At 56.8% G+C, this 20,262-nt stretch overlaps 5 protein-coding genes across 5 annotated transcripts; 2 read left to right on the top strand and 3 right to left on the bottom strand.

Annotated features, from left to right (window-relative positions):
- Positions 1-1,593: 1,593 nt before the first annotated feature.
- L226DRAFT_528764 (amino acid permease) lies at positions 1,594-4,081 on the bottom strand. Its single transcript, XM_067679455.1, has 11 exons — positions 3,765-4,081; positions 3,596-3,708; positions 3,442-3,537; positions 3,373-3,385; positions 3,140-3,311; positions 2,858-3,077; positions 2,508-2,799; positions 2,297-2,455; positions 2,068-2,237; positions 1,779-2,012; positions 1,594-1,713 (listed from the first exon to the last, which is right to left on the bottom strand). Exons 1-11 carry the CDS (start codon positions 3,925-3,927, stop codon positions 1,708-1,710), a joined length of 1,638 nt encoding a protein of 545 aa, XP_067543184.1. The 5' UTR covers positions 3,928-4,081; the 3' UTR covers positions 1,594-1,707.
- Positions 4,082-5,110: 1,029 nt separating this feature from the next.
- L226DRAFT_556361 (uncharacterized protein) lies at positions 5,111-8,334 on the bottom strand. Its single transcript, XM_067683127.1, has 5 exons — positions 7,806-8,334; positions 7,682-7,754; positions 7,522-7,567; positions 6,520-7,456; positions 5,111-6,460 (listed from the first exon to the last, which is right to left on the bottom strand). The coding sequence occupies exons 1-5, from the start codon at positions 8,215-8,217 to the stop codon at positions 5,259-5,261; spliced, it is 2,670 nt and encodes an 889-aa protein (XP_067543183.1). The 5' UTR covers positions 8,218-8,334; the 3' UTR covers positions 5,111-5,258.
- A 1,245-nt stretch (positions 8,335-9,579) lies between these two features.
- On the top strand, positions 9,580-12,678 carry L226DRAFT_565173 (Oligoxyloglucan reducing end-specific cellobiohydrolase; the record flags this gene model as incomplete). The annotated part of the gene is made up of 12 exons (XM_067683760.1): positions 9,580-9,891; positions 9,944-10,081; positions 10,132-10,255; positions 10,312-10,491; positions 10,547-10,665; positions 10,734-10,819; positions 10,870-11,284; positions 11,367-11,557; positions 11,613-12,209; positions 12,267-12,517; positions 12,572-12,601; positions 12,653-12,678. 12 exons carry the CDS (start codon positions 9,580-9,582, stop codon positions 12,676-12,678), a joined length of 2,469 nt encoding a protein of 822 aa, XP_067543182.1.
- On the bottom strand, positions 12,577-18,398 carry L226DRAFT_497684 (RNI-like protein). The gene is made up of 10 exons (XM_067677627.1): positions 17,896-18,398; positions 17,676-17,841; positions 16,779-17,511; positions 14,298-14,675; positions 14,046-14,242; positions 13,823-13,991; positions 13,250-13,768; positions 13,004-13,202; positions 12,844-12,947; positions 12,577-12,789 (listed from the first exon to the last, which is right to left on the bottom strand). Exons 1-10 carry the CDS (start codon positions 18,368-18,370, stop codon positions 12,760-12,762), a joined length of 2,970 nt encoding a protein of 989 aa, XP_067543181.1. The 5' UTR covers positions 18,371-18,398; the 3' UTR covers positions 12,577-12,759.
- A 155-nt stretch (positions 18,399-18,553) lies between these two features.
- On the top strand, positions 18,554-20,256 carry L226DRAFT_607708 (DUF846-domain-containing protein; the record flags this gene model as incomplete). Its single annotated transcript, XM_067685845.1, has 11 exons — positions 18,554-18,719; positions 18,782-18,804; positions 18,860-18,961; positions 19,022-19,069; positions 19,121-19,165; positions 19,228-19,272; positions 19,343-19,374; positions 19,445-19,454; positions 19,556-19,626; positions 19,756-19,821; positions 19,909-20,256. The coding sequence occupies 11 exons, from the start codon at positions 18,554-18,556 to the stop codon at positions 20,045-20,047; spliced, it is 747 nt and encodes a 248-aa protein (XP_067543180.1). The 3' UTR covers positions 20,048-20,256.
- Positions 20,257-20,262: the final 6 nt, after the last annotated feature.

Raw genomic sequence — 20,262 nt, 5'->3', positions numbered from 1 at the left:
CGACCAAGCCATTCCGTTGCTGCGCCCGCAGCGCTCAAACATACAGGCGAAGACCGATGCTCGGGCGCTCGGGCGCGGTGCGGGTAACGGGGGCACACGATCCCGCCACCGCGAGCCTCGATATCGCACGGCGAGCGCGCAGCTGCGCCCGACTGCGAAAAATTCCCCAACACTCCCAGCTCCTGGGCTCGTCTGCCTGACACACGAGCGCGTACTCCTTACGAAGGGCTTCGGTCGTTGCGTTCCTCGCAGTATCACAGCGTTCCATCATGATAATCATGTCAAACGCGACGCGAAGGGGGCTGCGTCCACGGACCAATTGAGGGGGTGGGATCAGGCTTTCACAAGTCCCATCATCCGCTAGCTCGTCGTGGTGGACGAGCACAGGCACTGACCCAGCACCGCGACACGGCGCCATCGCGGCATGCGCGTATGAGACCGCCGGGTGCTCTTCAACGAGGCTTGAGCTTGAGGCGGCGCACACACGGCGCATCACGTCCGAGTCCGACCATGTGCGTGCCTACCCCGACCACCGCCGCAGCGACCGCGCTCCGGAGGACCAAGCATCGGAGGCACAGTCAAGGAACGGCTGCCATGTACATGTCACGAAACGTCCGTGCTCAGCGCCAGGAGGTCTGAGACCTGCGAATCGTCCGGGATGCCGTGGACAGCCGGCAGGCGCGATCCGAGAATTGTGCGGCGCAAAGAATCGGATGCGCAGTGCGGCCTTGACAGCTGGCGGGGGCAGAAGCAACCCCAGGATGCCGGCGCGATGCTCGTCGTCACCCGCGACGCCGCCGGGGCTTCGTCAACTACGTATACCAATCGAGAAGAGTAGCATGCGCGTTCTTCCGAGAACAGTGGCATTATCGTTATGCGCAACTGGCATGGACATTCCTTCGAGATGGGGTCCTGCTTCAGATGGATGCAATGCCCGAACCACTGGGTGTCACCGTCGAGGTTGTGCAGGGCAGCGGACGCAAGTCGGGCAAAAGTCCGACTCCCGACTCCTCATCGGCGCCTGGATGAGGTTCGCCCGATATGCACGTTACATCCCCGTATGAGGGACTTTGCGAAGAGCAGTGTTTTACGGCGTCCATCCTTTGGCCCGAGTCTCGATCATGCGATCTCCTCCACCGCCACCCACCTCCTCGCCCTCGTGCCGCCGATGACCCGCATGGCAACGTGTCCATAGGGGCGGATGACGAAGAAGGACACGGAGTTGCTTTGTATACTTTGCGGATGTGCATGCCGGAACGGCGAAGTGAACCGTGTCTTCCCGCGATCGTTGGTGGAATGTACGTGGGCTTAGGTACTGGTAGTGCCGTCGCATATGTACCCGAGACACCATGTTGTAATGCCGCACTCAAACTTGTGGGTCCAAGTGTAACAGAGTTACGCCTTGATCAGCCTGGTGGTAAACACCCTTCTCGTACCGAGCACGTCATGCCGTACTGTGATGATGAAACAGACGAACACACTTAGCGCATTTGAACCGGTCTGCGACCCAGATAATGATATTCCTTCCTAACCGTTAGTCGACAACCGCAATACTATATCTAAGATACATTACAAGAATGTTTTGCACAATGAGGTAGGTGCAGCGTGTGTGTGGGGGGGGTAGTCATTGACAGCATTACAATAGACACTGAGCACTACAGCATTACAGCGATGCGGTTGCGATAGCATCGTCCGACATGAATGATTTTACATCTGCACACATCCGTCGTCAGCCACATGCACGGAATCGACGCGCGAGGAGGGACAGGGAGACTCACCAGCCACGACCAGAAACGCTCAACCCAGTTTCTCGGAGGAGGCTCGTCATAGGTATCCGCCTCGATCTCCTTCAGGCCCGAGACGAAGTCCATGTCCTCGGGCTTGACCATCGGTTGACGGAAGTAGATCCGCGCCCCGACATAGAGGATGGGGAACAGGATGAAGGGGATGTAGTTCGTGACGAACGTGTCCGTTGCCCAGTGACCCTTAAGGAACACTGCCCAACCCGAGAACTGCAGCGGTGCCGTTAGTGGCGGAACATATCCACACAGGAGCACAACAACGTACGAAGCAGATGAGTATACACCAGAACATGGCGTACCACGCGGCGTATGGCTGAAGGAAGTGCGCGTAAGGGAGCGTTTTACGGTCGAAGCCTTGAACCTTGAAGCCCTTGTAGAAGCGGACGTAGGTGACGGTAATACCGAACCAGGTCATGAGACCGGCGATGGAAGTCACTGCGGATTATCTATCAGCACCCTATCGGCGCGCAAAAACAGACGTGGAGGCGACTTACTGTTGACGAACCAGTTGAATACTTTTCCTGAACCGCTCGAGACGCCCATGTACGCGAGGGTCGAGAAGAGCGCGCAGAAGATGAGGGAGACCCAAGGAAGACCGTTCTTGTTCACCTTGGTGAAGATCTTCGGTGCGTTGCCGGCAAGGGAAAGACCATCTGTGATTGCTCGTAAGTACGTCACTAGAGCACGAGGAAGCTAGATACGTACAAAGTGCACGAGAGCTGGTATAGAGATCGGAGGATGCAGCGGACCACGCAGAGGTCAAGAGCGCAGCGTTGATGACCGATGGCAGACCCTTGATACCGGCGGTCTTGATCGCAATGACGAAAGGCGACTTGGCAGCGTTAGACGTGGTGAGGTTAAGGTCGGGGTGATTCGAAGGGACAAGGAGACCGATGATGATGACACCGCCAATGTAGAACAGCAGGATACGGATGTAGACGCGCTTGATCGCCTTCGGCAAGTTGCGACGAGGGTTCTTCGCCTCACCGGCCGCAATCTAAGATAACAGGTGAGTTTGAGGAACTCCGGGGACAGGGGCAGAAATGATGACGTACAGCGACGATCTCAGTTCCGATGAAAGAGAACGCAGACTGCGTCAAGACCGCGAACCAACCAAGGAAATGACCCTTGGAGCCAGTGATCCCCGCATAATCGACGAAGGGACCGGGGTTCTTCCAGTAGCGGAAACCAAGACGATCGTGGTTAGGTCCACCGCCCAGGTCGAGGACGATACCGAGAATGATGAGGCCGGTGATAGTGATGACCTTGATGGAGCTAGTGGTAGGTCCATGATCAGCTCGATAGTCGACGTTGAGATATCAGACTAAAAGACCTACGCGAAGATAAACTCGCACTCTCCGTACACACCAGCACCGAACAAGTTGATCGTCACGACGACGACCAAGCACATCGTTATCCATACGGCATTATTGACGGATGTGTTCCAGAAGTTGATGAGAACGGCGGCTGCGCTCAGTTCAGCAGGCAGAATGATGGTCCAGTTGTACCCTAGAGATCACGCATATTCAGTACCGCTCTTGGAGTCGTACAACAGCGCAGGAGGACGCACAGTAATTCCAGCCCTGTAGGCGCGTGGTCAGCCAATGCTATGGACGGGATTGACTGTCTATGTACTCACCATAGTGAAGGAGAAAGCCGGGTCCACGAAACGCTCGGCCAGCTTGATGTGACCACCGGGGAGAGGGAGGTAGGCAACCATCTCTCCGAGGGAGATCTGGAAGAAAGCGACATGAGTCAGAGAGAGTCAGAGGGAGGAGGCTCGGAGAGCGTACCATGACGCTGTAGCAGACGGTGCCGACGACGAAGTAACCGAGCAAGAGACCGATGGGACCACCTGCGACCAATGAAGACGCGGTGCCCAAGAAGAGACCGGTACCGATGACACCTAAGAAGTCGCGCGACTTGAGTGGGCGATTTGGTGGAAGCGAGAGAGATACATACCACCGATACTGATCATGGCAACATGCCTGTTCTTGAGGTGACGCTGGAGTTTGCCGTGCTCGGGGGCTGCACCCGAGTGGGACTCTGCGTCGTAGTCCATGTGCTTCTCCACGACAGCCTCGCTCACGATGTGAGCGTCGGCATGCTTTTCCTCGACGCCCATGACTGGAGATTGAGGGAGATGGATGACGACTGAAGCTCGGGGAGGAAGGAGTGGATGGCAAGGGGAAGGCCCAGGGTGGGAGGGACTCGTCTTCGAGGTGGATCCCACGATGGGAGTACATCTTATATAGCAGGGCGGGGCTCATGTGGAATTGCCTAGCGCCATGGGCGGGGAGACGCCAGGAGCAGGGCGCTCGCAAGACACGGCGCAGGCATGGAGGCGATGCGCCGCCTGATACAATTTCCCGCGATAGCTGGGTGCAGGCGGGCTCCGAAGCGCCCGTGCGACGGCGGAAGTGTTCCGTCCGAAGCTAAACCCGTTCAGACATTGTCAGTGGCGTCCCTGCCTGGACCTGTTCTGCAACAGGAAGGGTCGACGGCTTGCTGGACAGAGCTGGGTGCGCAGGTGTGCCTGCCGACTCGTGCGCACATGCGTCCACATCGCCGGCAGTCCAGTCTCAGTCTGCGCGGCCCTGTGAGCGATAGTAGAGGCACTTAGCCGATGCGGGGTAACCTTCCCACGGCACACATATCAAGGTTCGTGGCGTCCCCAAGCGAACAAACCACAAGTCCTGATAACGTCTCCGCGTCATACTGTCCACCCGGATCCACGCCTCTCCAGCCTACTGTCCTGTGTCCTGACTCCTTGCTCCTGACACACCTAGACCGCTGCCTTTGTCATGCCCACGTCGCCCGCCTCGACCCCCCCGACGATGCGAGAAAGAGCGCGAACGACCGCCAAGTCTCGACGATCGTCGTGGTTGTCGGCTACGCGGCTATTCCACCCATCCGCGGTCGCGATCGGGGCATATGGCATTCCCCGACATTTCTCGATCGAGTGGTTGTCCCGCCCCACCCGTTATCTCGCTTACCGGCGCTTATGGCTGTCCCCGCACATCCCGCTCGCTTCGGGATTCATGGCCGCTTGCGCTCTGTCCGACACCACGCTGCATCTGCCAACTACACCTCCTGCGGCTTCATAGCAGCAGCACAGGAATACATACTTGCTGTCAAACAGCCTGCGCCAGGTGATCCTGTCCACGGGCATGCTACGAGCCCTGCTCACACGACTGGACTGCCTGCCAGCGGCCTACCGCCGGGACGGAACGCCTCTGCATCTGGCGCGTGTTTTGGGGATAGTGCCAGGCACCGTAACAGGCTATCGCCCGGGCACTCAAAGATCTGCGGGCAGAAATTTCATCTGTTTCCAGGAACTCACAATTCTCCCGCCTCAATCGAAGGAGATCGAAGGCAAGTATCTTGTACCGCGAAGCCCCTAGCCAAAAAAAAATATGTACTCGAGTACGAACACGGTCAGACACCGAGTCGTCGTCACTCGTCCCAAAGATCGGTATAATCCGGCTCCTCGCGCATGCCCAGCCAATTGCAGACATCGTCGAGCATGGTCTTGTCGTACTCGCGCCCGCAGAGCTGTTCCTCTAGAACCTCTTGCGCGGTCTGGACTTCTACCTTCTCTACTCCGGCCTTCACGACTTCGGCCTTCTGAACCTTGGACTTCGGTGGATCGCATCTAGGATCCAGCAATATCTCCACCTCCCTCTCATCCATCGCATCTTCCGTAGACGCACCCAAGACCATCACTCTCACCATCTTCGTCCCTCCAGGTCCGACAGACGTATATCGAATCGGTCGCGCAGCGACCCCCGCCTCAGGCACCATTCCGGCAGCTTCGTCGCGTAGCTCATGACGCGCACAAGAGACGTCGCGTTCATTCGCCTCGGCTCCGTCCGAGTCTGTCGTCCTCCTAGCCCCCGCCGTCTCGTCCAGGCTGCGTTCCGCTCTCTGTCCGAGGCGCTCGAGGCGCGATAGTGCGTCGTCCTCTATCGACGGTGGCGGGATGCATGATAACCGAACTGCTCCAGGAGCTGGGCCGGCGTTCGATAGCCACTTGCCGAGGTCGTAGGACACGAGCTTCACAGGAGGCGTCTTCTTCAGGATGCCGCGGCCGACCTGCAGAATGTTGTGGAGAGGCTCGTGGTAGGACGGATCGATTCGCGTATCCTTGTCGCGATGATACCGCGGAGGCTCGGCGTAGGAGACGCGCTCGTCGATGCGGATAGGTCGACCCTTCTCCTTGAAGTACGCGCTCCGCTCCTCCTCATACCGCAGCCGCTTCGCCTCTCTATCATCCACCCAGTCGTGTTGCTCCTCCCAATCGATGCGTTTGCGCTTCTGCACGCCGAGGGAACCCGAGGTAGCCTTCTCTGTGAAGCGCCTGTACAGAGGCGGTTGGACATTGGGGATATCTCCTCGGAAGAACGGAATCCCCTGACGCGCAAATTCCAGAGCGTTGGTGTTGAGGATGTGCGCGGTGCGATTGGCGTTCACAATGTATTCGGTAGGGGGATGTGGAAAGTAGTAGCCGCGCGGACCATCGTAGGGTTCAGACGCGAAGTCGCGAGACTTTATTGGAGGGGTGGTAGCTCGTTGCTTTGACTTTGGTCGGGTCTTCGGAGGCGGAGCAGCGGGGAGCAGCGTCTCGGAGGTACCAGTTGAGTACGTCGTCGATGAGTCTAATCAGAAGAGTTAAATTCAGGACGGCTTGCGACGGCAATGAGTAAAGGTCACTGACATTTGAACACGGGGCCGGCTGAGAGAGATGACTTGGACGATCCCTGTTCTCGCCGAGCGCGTTTCGCAGAAGGTTGGGCGTCGTCCGCATCGGGCGACGCTTTCCGCTTACGGGACTCCCTCACGGGAGCGAACGGACTGTCCTCGACGTCGAAGTACGGCTGGGCGAACGGGACTGGCAACGGAAACCCAGGCGCATGTGCGAAGAGCGGAACCTCAGGCTCCCTCTTCCACTCCTCCTCCAGCTCTTTGATACGGGCGTTGTACTCTCGCTCGGCGGCTTCCAGCTGCTCCTTGGACTGACCTGGCACAACGACCGTTACCGGCGGCGGCGCGTTCTTGACCGATTCCTCCCAGCTTTGCCAGGCACTACGCGAAGGAGCAGGCTCTTCGCGGTCATCCTGGTTCGGCATCTCGTCAGGGTCGATAATCTCTTCGTCGGCGATGACGCGTTGCTTCTTCATGTGTAGCATCTGGTCGCGCGCGTAGTCACGCTCCCGCTGTACTTTCGCCCTCCCGTACTTCGCCTCCTCTCGCGCGCGTGCGCCCTCCCAGTCCAGCTTGTACATGACTTCGCGGAGCTCCCAGTTGTAATCGCTCCGCCCTAGACATTTGGGGAGTCCAAGCGCCGGAATACCACCCTTGACGCCTGCCATCGAGAAGTCGAACAAGGAGACGCGACAGTCGGCGCCGATGAGGATGTTGTGCAGTTCCGGGGAACCATGTAAGACGCCGTGCTCGTGAAGCTTGAGATATGCATCAATGACGCGCTTCTTCAAAACACGGGGCATGTCCGCGCTAGCAGTTCTCCAGAATGAGGGATGTGGCGGCGCAAACAGCAGCGAGACACTGTGAAGATCATCGTAGACGTTGATCATGTGCGGAACCACGACGCCTTGCAGTTCGCGGAGATAGGCATCTGAGCTAAAGAGCTTCAACTAGTCCGTGAATAGGCTATCAGTTAGCTTGCCGGTTGATATGATATGGAAGGGCTGTAGCGGACCTCTTTAAAGAGCCCGGTGCGTGTCGCGTGCATTGTCCGAGTCCATCTAGGGGTGGGGTAGAGTGTCAGTATTCGTGCGACACAGGAGAGTTGCATGGGCATATGACACAAGATGTGTGTACAAGCAGAGACCGTTATAGAGTGAAGATCTCGTGCGTACCTTCGTCGAATAAATGTCACCGGATGGTATCCAATCAATCCTCGCATGAGGTCTGTCTTGCACAGGGGCGTTGCTGCACATGAGTCAGAATCGTCTAATTGAGCAGATCGAAGAGCGAACTTGCCAGCGATATGTGTGAGTAACTGAACATGGCTGAGCGACTGATCTGCGGCCCACTGCCACGGACCTGGAGGGACGTAGACATGCTCCCATTGAAGTTCCACGGGATAAACATCGTCGAGGTTGCCGCCTTGTGACGATTTTTTTGCAGGGGAACGTGGCGACGCTTTGGACGGTGGCGGAGCATGTCGACGATCTGCATGGGATCTGGGGGACCTGGCTGACGAGCGAGATGATACCTCTGACGAAACCACTTCGTCGGTGTTGTCTTCTGGAGGTGGAGAACCGCTCGATCCTTCGAGTGCGGCTCGGGAGAGGGCGCTGCTCGGAGCAGTGGAGGAATGAGAATTCACGCCTTGATTGCTCGACGAGGCTGGCTGCAGTAGTTGGGCTCGATAGGTGAGGAATTTGAACATTACGGCGGATTGAGATGTAGAGGGGATGATAGATGTGCAAGAGCAAGATGAGGTGTGCGGATTTCCGATAGCATTTGGGAGATGAAGGGATTGAGCATGGCCTCTGCACGCTCACTTCGCCACAACTGAGAACAAGGCTTTGTTCCAATATGGCAATCCTTCACTTCACGGGCGTTGTGCCGCATGTGCGCGCCTACGCGCCTTTATTGTGCGAACCGGCTCCTCCCGCCGGAGCTGCAGGCTAAGCCTTGTACTTTACCTGTTGGTCGTTGCAACCCTCCAACCAACATCTTCTGCTGATGCTAAGGCTACACAATTGGTCCCTAGTGTGCGACACGAAATGTCGAGGTGAGCCGCACGCAATCTAGGTTGCCCAGTACTCGTGCAAAAGTATCAGTTTCAAGCGTTTGCGTCGTCCTCCAACTGCGTCATGTGTATACGGCATGCATAGTGTTCCCGGCCCACTTCACTTCCAGGTACATCTTGTCCTCATCGCTCGTTCATGTGGTCCAGGTTCTTCCGAAGCACGATGAGCATGTCTGCACCCAGTCCGTCTGCCAACAGGTCAAATGACTTCGCACGTCACGCTTGCACTTGATTACATCGATTCCTTCGGTTCTCCGGAATAGCTCCTACTACCTAGACGTTAACCTACCCGGCACTTCCCCATATGCACAAAACCTTGCTACTAATTGACACCGAAGGGCCCCGGCGCTCGGCCTGTCGAAGGTAACTGTGACGGTTTGCGACTGGTCAGAGTCTACAGTTTGCATGATACTCCTCTGAAGTCCGTAGGGATCCTGCTATGATTCTACATCTCAGCTCAATGTATCCCGGTGGATTGTCTGACATGGCAAAGTCATGTGTGCGTGCCGGGACAATGTGCACTCAAGACTCAGTCGGTCGGTCCTGTGCCTGCACTGATTGCTCATCACCCACGACCAGAGATGCGTGCGCGGCCCGAGTACGTCCCTCTGAGTTCCTCCATGAGCCTATTGCTAAGTGACATTGCCCAGCTGCATGTGCTCCTCCGTGGACGGGACCGGCGGGCCTGTCCGGTACAGTCTCGGCTCAACACCTCGTTCATCATACTCGGAACACATGTTCTCGTCGTCAAGACTTCCTACCAAATACGTTCTCTACACTCTCGCGTCGCTCATGCCGTGACTGCTATCCCGCATATACCTCGGTTTGCGCTTGCAGTCCTACGCAGAATACTCGGAGGCAATAGCATGGGCTCTAGTGCTTCTGTCTTCTGGAACCTCAGGATGCAAATCTGACGTCGTGGCCTATGTGCATATAACTGGTCTTGCTCCAAAGCCTTGCCCTCTTCTCCAGGCGTTCCAAGCACACAGGGAAGCCATGTTCCGCTCAGCGCTCTTGACCGCTCTGTCCGTCTCGGCGGCGGCTACTATCGTTGCCGCGGTCTCTTCCCAAACCTATACCTGGAAGAATGTCAAGATCGGCGGTGGCGGTGGTTTCGTTCCTAACATCGTCTTTAACCCTTCTCAGAAGGGCCTTGCCTTTGCGCGTACGGATATCGGTGGCGCATACAAACTGAACTCCGACGACTCTTGGACACCCCTCCTGGACTTCGCCGACGATGCCCGCTGGAATTACTGGGGTGTCGACGCCATCGCCACGGATCCTGTAGATCCCGACCGTTTATACTTGGTAACGTTCTCATCTGTCTTATGAAGACGTCACAACTCAAACTAGCTCGCAGGCTACTGGGATGTATACGAACTCCTGGGACCCTAACAATGGCCAAATCTTGATTTCGACGGACCAAGGCGAGACGTTCACACCATCACCTCTTCCCTTCAAAGTTGGTGGCAATATGCCCGGTCGCGGGATGGGTGAGGTATGCAATGGTGCGTTGGTTCCAAGTCTCCCGCTAATGCCATATTGCAGCGTCTTGCTATTGACCCGAACAGCCATAATATCCTCTTCTTCGGCGCACGTAGCGGGAATGGTTTGTGGAAGTCGACCGACTATGGCGCTTCGTGGACACAGATCAAGAACTTCCCTAGTGTCGGTAAGTCCGTGCATAGCCGTATAAGTGAGCACTGGCTTTGACATGCATTGGTGCAGGTACATACGTCCCAGATCCAACGGACACATCGGGATACAACAATGACATCATGGGGTTGTCGTGGGTCACCTTTGACACTACTTCCGGCTCATCCGGCAAAGCTACCCCTCGCATCTTCGTCGGTGTTGCTAACAAGGGTTCAGACAACGTCTTTGTCTCCGACGATGCCGGTTCTATCTGTACGTGATCGCACGCTCAGATACACGGCTTCTTGCCTCTGATATTGGTACGCAGGGACTGCGGTTGCTGGTCAGAACAACACCTTCATTCCCCACAAAGGTGTCCTCTCCGTCGCCGAGAAAGCACTCTACGTCTCTTACTCCGATGGCGCTGGGCCGTATGACGGTACGACGGTGAGTTACTCTCTGGCGCCCAGCGGCTGTCATGTATGTCGCTCAACGCTAATGTGTGCGTGATACAGGGAAGCGTCTGGAAGTACAACATCGCCAATAGTACATGGACTGACATCACCCCAGTCTCCGGTAGCGACCTATATTTCGGTTTCGGGTACGTTAACCATGCTATCCGATCAGAGCTTTTGCTAATGATTTTCGCAGTGGTGTCGCGGTCGATGTACTGCGTCCCGGAACCATCATGGTGGCTGCTTTGAACTCCTGGTGGCCCGACGGGCAGATCTTCCGCTCGACCGACGGCGGAGCAACCTGGACCGGTCTGTGGGCATGGCAATCCTACCCGACTCTCAACCGTTACTATACCTACGACGACACGCTTGCGCCTTGGATTGGGCCGGACCGCACCATTACGGACCTGACCATGCAGATTGGCTGGATGATGGAGGGTCTGTCGATCGACCCCTTCGACTCCAATCACTGGCTCTACGGCACTGGTGAGACTATTTACGGTGGCCACGATCTCCTGAAATGGGATTCCGGCGCGACGCGCAACATCACTCTCAAGTCCCTTGCTGACGGCGTCGAGGAGACGTTCAGGGCCTCATCTCCCCACCAGCTGGTGCTCACCTTGTTTCCGCCATCGGCGACGTAGACGGCGAGCACTCCTAGGCACGTGGAGCCGTTCCTTGTTCTGACCATAGCATCTGGCAGGTTTCGTACACAACGACCTTGACAAGGCCCCGTCCGTGTCTTTCTCAAACCCCACCTACTCCAGCTCCTCGGATATTGATTACGCTGGGAACTCACCAAGCACCATTGTCCGTGTTGGTACCACCACAGATGGTTCGCAGGGCAAACAGGTTGCCATCTCCAACGATGGCGGTGCCACCTGGTACGTTGGAAAACGCACATGCCGTTGAGGTCTCCTCATCACCTCATTTCTACAGGGCTCAGGACTACGGCGCCCCTGACGATGTCGCAGGAGGCAAAATCGCGGTCTCGGCAGACGGGGACACCATTCTCTGGAAGACGTCTAGCAATGGCATTATGGTGTCACAATACACCAACCCCTTCTCCGCCGTTTCCTCTCTTCCCTCCAGTGCAGCCATCGCCTCCGACAAGAAGAACAACTCGATATTTTATGGCGCCGACAGCTCCAAGTTCTATCTCTCGACCGATGGGGGCAAGACCTTCGCCGTCAAGGGCGCCCTCGGCTCGTCGACGTCGCCCTTCAAGGTGGTCGTCCACCCCAACGTCACTGGGGACATCTGGGTGTCGACCGACAAGGGTCTGTTCCACTCGACGGACACAGGCTCGACCTTCACCACCATTTCCGGCGTCTCTCAGGCATGGGCTATTGCGCTCGGTGCCCCCAAGACCTCAGGAGGCTACCCCGCGCTCTTCGCCGCTGCGAACATCAGCGGTGTGGGGTACTTCCGCTCTGATGATGCTGGCGTGAATTGGGTCAAGATCAACGATGCTGCTCATGGCTTCGGTTCCGCGAGCGCGAACTGCATGGCAGCTGACTTGAGGATTTACGGCCGGTGAGCATGCTCTGCAAAGTATCACGCAGCGCAGACCAGATTGACACGCTGGTACAGTGTCTATATCGGCACCAACGGACGAGGTATCTTCTATGGAGATGCCTCAGGTACTGCTCCGGCTCCAACCTCCACCGCGACATCGACGGCTGTATCCAGCACGTCTGTAACTTCATCCGCCCCTGCGTCGAGCACGATAACGGTCCAGACTACTTCCTCGACCAGCTCAGCGCCATCCCCTACAGGTAGCTCTGCGCCTCTCTATGGACAGTGTGGTGGCATCGGCTGGACAGGAGCTACCACATGTGTTTGTACGTCCCTTGTTCCTGTTCTCTTCACTGTCGGCGCTGACGAAACCCATGAAGCCGGTGCGACTTGCGCCAAGCAGAACGATTGTAAGTACAACTCGTGCTCGTCATGGGAGCGACGGCTAATCACGAGTGCAGACTACTCCCAGTGTGTTCCATCGTAAATGAAGGTCGAGAAGAAGGTATGCGCACTCCGAGCAGTCATGGCATCATTGTAAACAACAGGGCGAATGGGATCTCTTTCCTTATCGGTTCTTCCACTCTTCCTCCCAGACCTGGTCGCCCCTACGCTAAGTTGCGCTGCATGCGAGAAGGAGAGAAGCCCTCACCTCGAAGAAACGCCGCCGATCGCTGACCCTGACGCCTCTGCAACTGGTGAGATCTAGATTCTCCAGGCGCTCACAAGCATCGATAATAGGGAACAGTCCAGCACCTGAACGCGAGGCAGAATAATCAGTCACCTGCATGAACGGAAGAACGACAACGTACTGCTGAACTTGGTCCCAGCCAGTTCCAGTGTCTGCAGATGAATGCAGGTCGAGATGTACGGTGCTGCGGTATCGTCCACAGCGGTATTGTTTAGGTTCAGTTGCACCAGCTGGGGTGGACCCTCGTCCACACCGTCAGGATCCGCCAGGCCTTCCAGGTCCGAGGATCGCAAGGATGTGATGCCAGCCAGGTTGAGGTACTATGGCGATGTCAGATACGGAACGTAACCTCACGACGCGCTCATACCTTACAGCGCCGTCCAACCCGGCGGATGAAATACGCCAGGGCTGCATCAGGGCCTCTTCGTCCTGAGAACCCGAGCTTCGTATTTCCAACGAGGTTGACGCGTTCCAGGTTCGGACAGCCCTCAAGGATCTCGGTGAGTGCATGCAAGAACTCGTCCGTCATTGTCATCGCGCTGGTGTTCGAGATCGCGGCGCTTGAGCCTTGGCCGCCGCCCATGGCCCCCAAGGCCAAGGTCTTCAGCAGCGGGAGGTCCCGAACTATGGACACTAGTTCACCGCTCGCGATCTTGGTCGACGTAAGCACCAGTTTCTCCATGAGGTTGGTCGGTGGCAGACTTGGACGTTTGACCGCCGTGAAGGAAAGGTCAAGACGCTGTAAGTTGGGACAAGCAGCTAGTATCGGGTTGACGACGGCATCACTCAAAGGCGCTTGACGCAACTTGAGCGAGCGCAGGTTGGGGAGCTTAAAGTCCTCCGTAGCGTCGAGTGCAGACCAAAGTTTTGAACACGTCGTGTCTGTCTGGTACGCAAATATGAATCGAGAGCATTCGCGAGGTGTGACGAATCCACGAACCCAATTCGGTATGCCAGCCACTTTGAGAACCTCCAGATGTTGGCACTTGAGTAGCAGAGGAGCCAGCGACATAGGCGCGACGGATGTGTAGTTCAGGTTGACCACTTCCAGGAGAGCACAATGTTCAGCAATAGCCTCGGCCGTCTTCTGACCAACCTTGGTACAACCTCTACTAAGTCATTGAGATACGCAGATCCAGACATACGAACTATAAGGACCCTACCGTAGGTTCAGTTTCCGTAATGATGGAAGCTTGGCTATGACGGAGGCGAAGACGTTGTCGGCGATCTTCCCGAACCCGGTCAACTGGAGCTCTCGCAGCTTGTCTTTTGTCTGCATGTCTCCGATTGCAAATATGGTCAACTTCCCTACTCCAGGGAGGTCGTCGCTGAGGACTATGTTTGATCCTCGCAAGAAGTACTGCGGAGAGCTATGTCAACGTTCTTGAGACGACTCAAGAAATAATCTATCCCACCGCAACAATAAGTCCATGATTTAGCCAGGTAGGACAAGTATGCCTCAGTCCAGCGAAGACCCTTTGAGAGAGGGAGTCCGGCAGCTGCTTCAACCACCACCGAACATCTTCCCGCGTACTCTCCTCCTCGGATCCGGACAGTACTCGAAAGTTATCCGCAAATACGCGCACGCAAGTAGTAGCCAGAGTCGGGGGGTGCTTCGGCGGGAGGGTCCGCGTGGAGAGTGCAGATGCGGAGGGCGCGTTTGCCTGGGCCTGCGGGGTGGGAATGTCGTCATCAGGTTTGTGACCACCAATCTCCGTTCTGCGACGTTTTGTAGGGGGCTGTCCTCCACCCCGACCAGATCGTTTCCGCGAGCTCATCTCTTGTGAACAGCCCTCAGACACAGGGTAGTGGCCGGGCGTCGTTTCGGGCGGGTGAGAGGAATGATCAACCTGCCGGACTGTGCACCGCCGCGGCAGGTTCGTAATGACACAGCGAAGGCGCCCAAAGTGCACAGATATAAATGGTAGTCGTTCCTGTTCAGCAGCGCCCGTGAGGTTAGTGGATGTCTGTAGGCGTCGACAGCGGTGCAGTGCGTTTCCACTGCATGCCAAAAATGCTGCATCCGAGCACACTGACGGGAATGAAACAGCCCCCTCGCCGCCGGAACAGGGTAACTGACGATCTGTCATGCGCGGGTCGTGCCGCTGAGGAGAGCCGTCACCGCTTGCGGACTCACAATTGCATGCGCCCCATAAAGACGAGAGTATGCCGTATAAAGGCACGCTCTCGACGCGTGTTGGACCGCATATATTCGTCCCTCATGAACTTCTGGTGGGTGCGTAGTGAATCCTTGCAAACGCTTTGAACTCACACGCGAGCAGCACTAGTGCTTTGCACATGGCACCGCTCCTAATCCCGTCTCTCATTCTTCTCTTTCGTCATATCGCCCTACCCACGCTCATGCGGACACACGTCCGCCTTCCTAGTTTCCTGAGAAAGCTGATAGGGGCCTCGCCGCCACACCAACTTCCAGCGCAAGACACTGCGCACGAGCCGAGATCGCTCGACCGCTGCCCGACGGAGATCCTCGAGAAAATCTTTCTCCTGGCATGTACAGATGGAGGATACACCGGGTGCTCCCTTTCCGCAGTGTCGCATCGTATACGCGCCGTATCGCGATCGGTTCGCTTCCACTCCATCTCCCTCCTGTCGGGGTCGCCCGACCGGCTGCGCCTCTTCCTCGACTGCTATAGAGAAGCTCGGGGCATCGCACGGTCTTCAGAACCAGCCGCGCTGAAGGCATACCGCCGCATGAGGGAGGAAGGAACTGTCACACCAAGGCTCCGCCACCTCTGCCTCGCCACCACGCAGTGTCCCCCAGCCACCATCGCCTCTGAATGCACTGAGACGCTGCAGGCGCTGGCAGACAGACATTACTGGTACGCCGTGCGGCTGCTGGGCGAGCAATGGAAGGTGTTCGACGGCGCAACGGACCAGTATCGCTCTATGGTGCAGGAGCTGTTCCAGCTGGTCTGCACGGACCTCGAGACGCTCTGCGTGTACGGGCCTGAGGAGTGGGGTCCAACCTGTCGTGCTATGTTGACCTTCTCCGTGCCGCGCGGGTTCGCCAAACTCCGCGAGCTGTCCGTCGCGGGTTTCGAGCCCCAGTTCGTTCCTCTCAGCGCTCGCCGACCCCTCTTCCCTGCCCTATCACGCCTTCACATGGTCGCGCAGACTTCCCGCCCAAGGCCTGTGGACTTCCGACGATGGGTCGGGGACGCCCCCAATCTGGAGACCTTGCGCGTGACCTGTGACAACTGTTTCGCCCGTCCGAACTGGATCGAGAGCCTGCAGTGTGTCATCAGTGAGTCTCATGGCGTTCAGAACGTAGCGAACCCACTGACGGTCGGTCTGCCAGCTGCAATTAGTGTGACCAAGAGGCATCCTCACCTCCGAATCTTAGTGTTGATGAAGCCGATTCCAATGTCGAGGCTCACCGGCATTACGACTCGGTATCACACCGTCGCCTTGGCTCTGGCCAAGCAGTTTCAGGACGCGCTTCTTCCTATTGCCTTTGTGCCGTACTACTCCTTAGAAGACGTCAACGGCGCCTGGGCCATTCAACCAGGTAGTATGGAGGAACACGTCCGGAAGGACTGGCTCGCTCGTATAGAGAGTAGCGATGAGGTGTTCCTCGACGACTCCTGGTGGATTCCGCGAGAATATAGCCTCGGGGAGATATTCCGCACTTGGTGGCGATTTGGGAAGCTCTACCTGCCTCCAACTATTCGGGGAAGGGGACCGGTATAGGACCTCCCACTGTAGCCATACAATGGACTAGTATGATTAGCACACTATACAAGTTGTATGTTCGCTTCTGTACCTTATCTTTACACATGAGTTGGTATCATGCGTCCGACATAACGTAATAGACATACCATCTACCACCCACCAGGGAGGTTCCATAACCAAAACGCCGAGAGGACAAAGGTCACAGGCGCTATGATGATGCGCCACAGCACCTTCTCCAGACGGCCAGTATGCTGAAATGCATCCAAATGGGACCTTCTGAAGACCGTTTGAGGTAGCTGCACGAGTAGTACTTGCAGGATGTTGAAGGGAGCAGGGAAGTAGTATGGTCTTGCATATGTGTCGACAGTTCGGGCGAACGACTGCCGCGCTTCCATGCCTACGGATTTTGAGAATCTGTCCCACGAGACAGCGGATGGCCCCTCAGTAGGCGCGAGGAACGGATTAATAAGGACGACGTATCCGAGCGCGCAGACGAGGAAAAGGAAGATAAGGGTGAAGAGGGACAGGAAGACCACGCGGCTATCCATAGGTGAGGCGGATGTAGAGTACGCTGTGGTCAACCAAAGGAACTTATTGGAGAGCGCTATGGATAGGAGAGCCAGAGCGATGAGCAAGCCCGGTATGAAGAACGCAACCACGGGGATGAAGGTTTGACCTAACCCTCGCCAGACAAGCACTGCGAGCGGCAGGGTCTGCTCGGGATAGAGGAGGAATAGTGGACTAGGGTGTACGGGGAGATGGAGCAAGACAATCTTCCACGAGAACGCGATGAGCAGGAGTGTATAGGCGGAGGAGTCCGGCAGCGGCGTCGATGGAAAAGCGAGTATGAAGGAGAGAAGCGTGAGCAAGAACGGCGGCGTTGACGATGACCAGGACCGAAATATGCGGGAGAATGCATATAACGCTATGTATCCGCTTCTAGGATGTAGCGCAAACACCTGGGCGCGAATGGGTGGCTTCAGGAGGTAACTGCAAAGGACGCCCAGGTAGATCAGATAGACCAGGAAGTCAAAGAGGTGCAACACACTGCGATGTGGTCAAGATCCCGTCCATTGGAGAAAATCCAATGGAATACTCACTGGGGCACACCCGTACTGTCCCAGAAATGCAGCGACCGCGTCCACAGGTCGTCATTCCCAGGGCTGCCATGACGGCCGTATATCCACGTATCTTCGAGGCAGAGCTGAACGAGACGATGACTCAAGAGGCGCTGAGGTGCATCCCGACTCACAAGGAAGTCTAGGACTATGCGGTGATATGTTGTATGAGCTGAAGTCCATCTGCTACGTGGACACGCACCTCGTACTGTCTTCGGTGAATCCGGGTATAGGGGGTACGCTGCCCACAACACTTCTTGCACATCTTCCGGCAGGCCTTCTTCTTCAAGGAAGCGGTCCCATACCTGATCAAGTAGAGCCTCGACCGCCTTGAGCGCAGCTGTACTCAGCTCTTGTTGTCGCCATTGTGCCCAAATGTCCCGACGGGAAGTGGTGGCTTCACGGAGGTATGTGCCGTAGTAGAGAAGTGCACATAACGCAAAGGCGGTCTGTGCTGAACGACTTTGGAGGGTCGGCGGACATAGACTGTCGACTGTGTACTTGCGCAGTTCTTCTGGTCGCATTTCAGCCACAAATGAACCGACGTGAGGCAGACCGGGGTCGATGGGAGAGCCACGGCTGGTGGAGGAGCCATGACGGGCTGTAGTTGTGCGACTGGAGCCGGCAAGCAAAGGCGTCCGCTCAGTGGGCAAGGCGAGATCATGTCGGCGAGCCATGCTTTCACTTAAGCTGCCCAGACGGTGGTCCAAGAAGACGAACATCGGTCCGGGAGGCTTTCGTCACTACGATCCCGATCTGTCTACCACGTGGACGACTCTATGGGCGTCTAGGCGCGACTGACGCAGCCGAGGCCAGAGTGCGGGCGCAACGCATAGCTAGGCTTTCTCTATCCTGCCACGATGAGCTCCTCTGCGCCTCTCTTTGACACCATCGAACCCGACGAGCCAGAGTATGAGAGGCGCACCTCCGCCGCAGGCAACATCAGCAGCACGACTGCCACGCAGGCCAGCTCAAATGCGCGTCCACCACCCCAGATGGCGACCAACCCCGGGGATGCGGAGTCAGGTGTGTTGCGCATGCTTATGGGTCTTAACAGACACAGAAGGTCACCTATGAATGCGTGTAAGGCATTGCTGGCATACTACGGCAGGTGAGTGGCAGTCATGGCGCGGTGAGTTTCCGTATTCACTACTCGCGTCTCGCAGTCCGCGCACCCCGCCGTTCTCTCCTGCCTATACTTCTTCAGGATAGCAGCCATAACCGTGTACATCCTCGGTGGATTCTTCATCGCAAATTACGTCCTCTCTGTCAGTCTGCCGTCACTACCATGCTGAAGAAGAGCACCTAACACTCTCATACAATGACAGTCTGTGATTGTTGTCGTACTGCTTGCGATGGATTTCTGGAACTGCAGGGTCAGTACGTGAACATCAGAGTTGCTTCGACTGTTGACAAGACCCTCGTAGAACGTAGCGGGCCGACGGCTTGTCGGACTCCGATACTGGAACCAGGCGCGTCCTCTCGTCCCGTGCCGATTCTCCGCGCTTTCTGACGCGTCTCTGTCCGTCTCTAGGTCGACGATGACGGCGAGAGCTACTGGGTGTTCGAGAGTCGTGACGTGCGTGGCTTCTCTTCTTCCCTTGCAATCGGATCACGGCTTGACATCTCGCCTTCCCTTCATTATGCAGCCATCTCGCCCAGCAAACCCTATCGATTCGAAGTGAGTTCACATTGCCCTTCTTCATGCCATGCAGTCATGCGTTGAACTCACGTACCCCACCCGCGCGCAGGATGTTCTGGGTCAGTACTATCCCTAGCCTAGATCCGCTGATGCACTGGTTGCCTATCCGCAGCCTTGCTCACGTCTTCGTACGCGTCTTCCTGCGCCCACACCCTCACAGATCGCGGTCTACACCTTCCCACTCCTCTGGCTCGCCCTCCTTATCGTATCCATCCTCAAATTCAATCTCTCGTGCGTGCCCTCCTTCTCCCACTCTGCTGGAGTCACACACATCATCTGACCCGCTACCTACACCCACGTCCACATATCCGTCTGCAACGCGCCTGTCCTTGTGTCTCGCCCCCGTCCTCGATCAATCAGCTTCGTGCCAATCGTCGTCCTCGCGCTCGTCTTCAACGTCACAAACGCCATCGGCTTCACCTACGCGTGCGTACCCCAGAACCCACGCTCGTCTTCCTCCTGCACGACCGTCTTCGCTGACTGGCTGATTGACATGCCATGATCGGTTCGCAGTGACCGCGATGCCAAACAGAAGTGGGCAAACAACCTCGCATCCTCCGGCTGGAACATGGGCATGGGAGGCCTCGGCGGTCAGATCCTCACCGGGGTCGTCAAGAACAGCGTGGGCCGTGTTTTCGGGTCGGGACGCTGAGGCGCGCCTGCCGGCCACCGCTCAACTCCCACTCCGGCCTGTCGAAGTTCCGTCTGATTCTGAACCATATCTTCCTCTCCTTGGAGCTTACCTCGCAGGCCCGGGACGCCACCCGCGTCGCCCGGGCTACCCGTAATATGATTACTGTTAGTACCTGCACCGCACCTAACTTATTCCTCTTTCGCGCAATTCATTGAGCCCACACGCGTTCCGAC

The sequence above is a fragment of the Lentinus tigrinus genome (genome assembly GCF_003813185.1).
Source record: "Lentinus tigrinus ALCF2SS1-7 unplaced genomic scaffold L226scaffold_1, whole genome shotgun sequence".
Taxonomy (NCBI): domain Eukaryota; kingdom Fungi; phylum Basidiomycota; class Agaricomycetes; order Polyporales; family Polyporaceae; genus Lentinus; species Lentinus tigrinus.
This window is presented reverse-complemented; position numbering and strand designations above follow the sequence as displayed.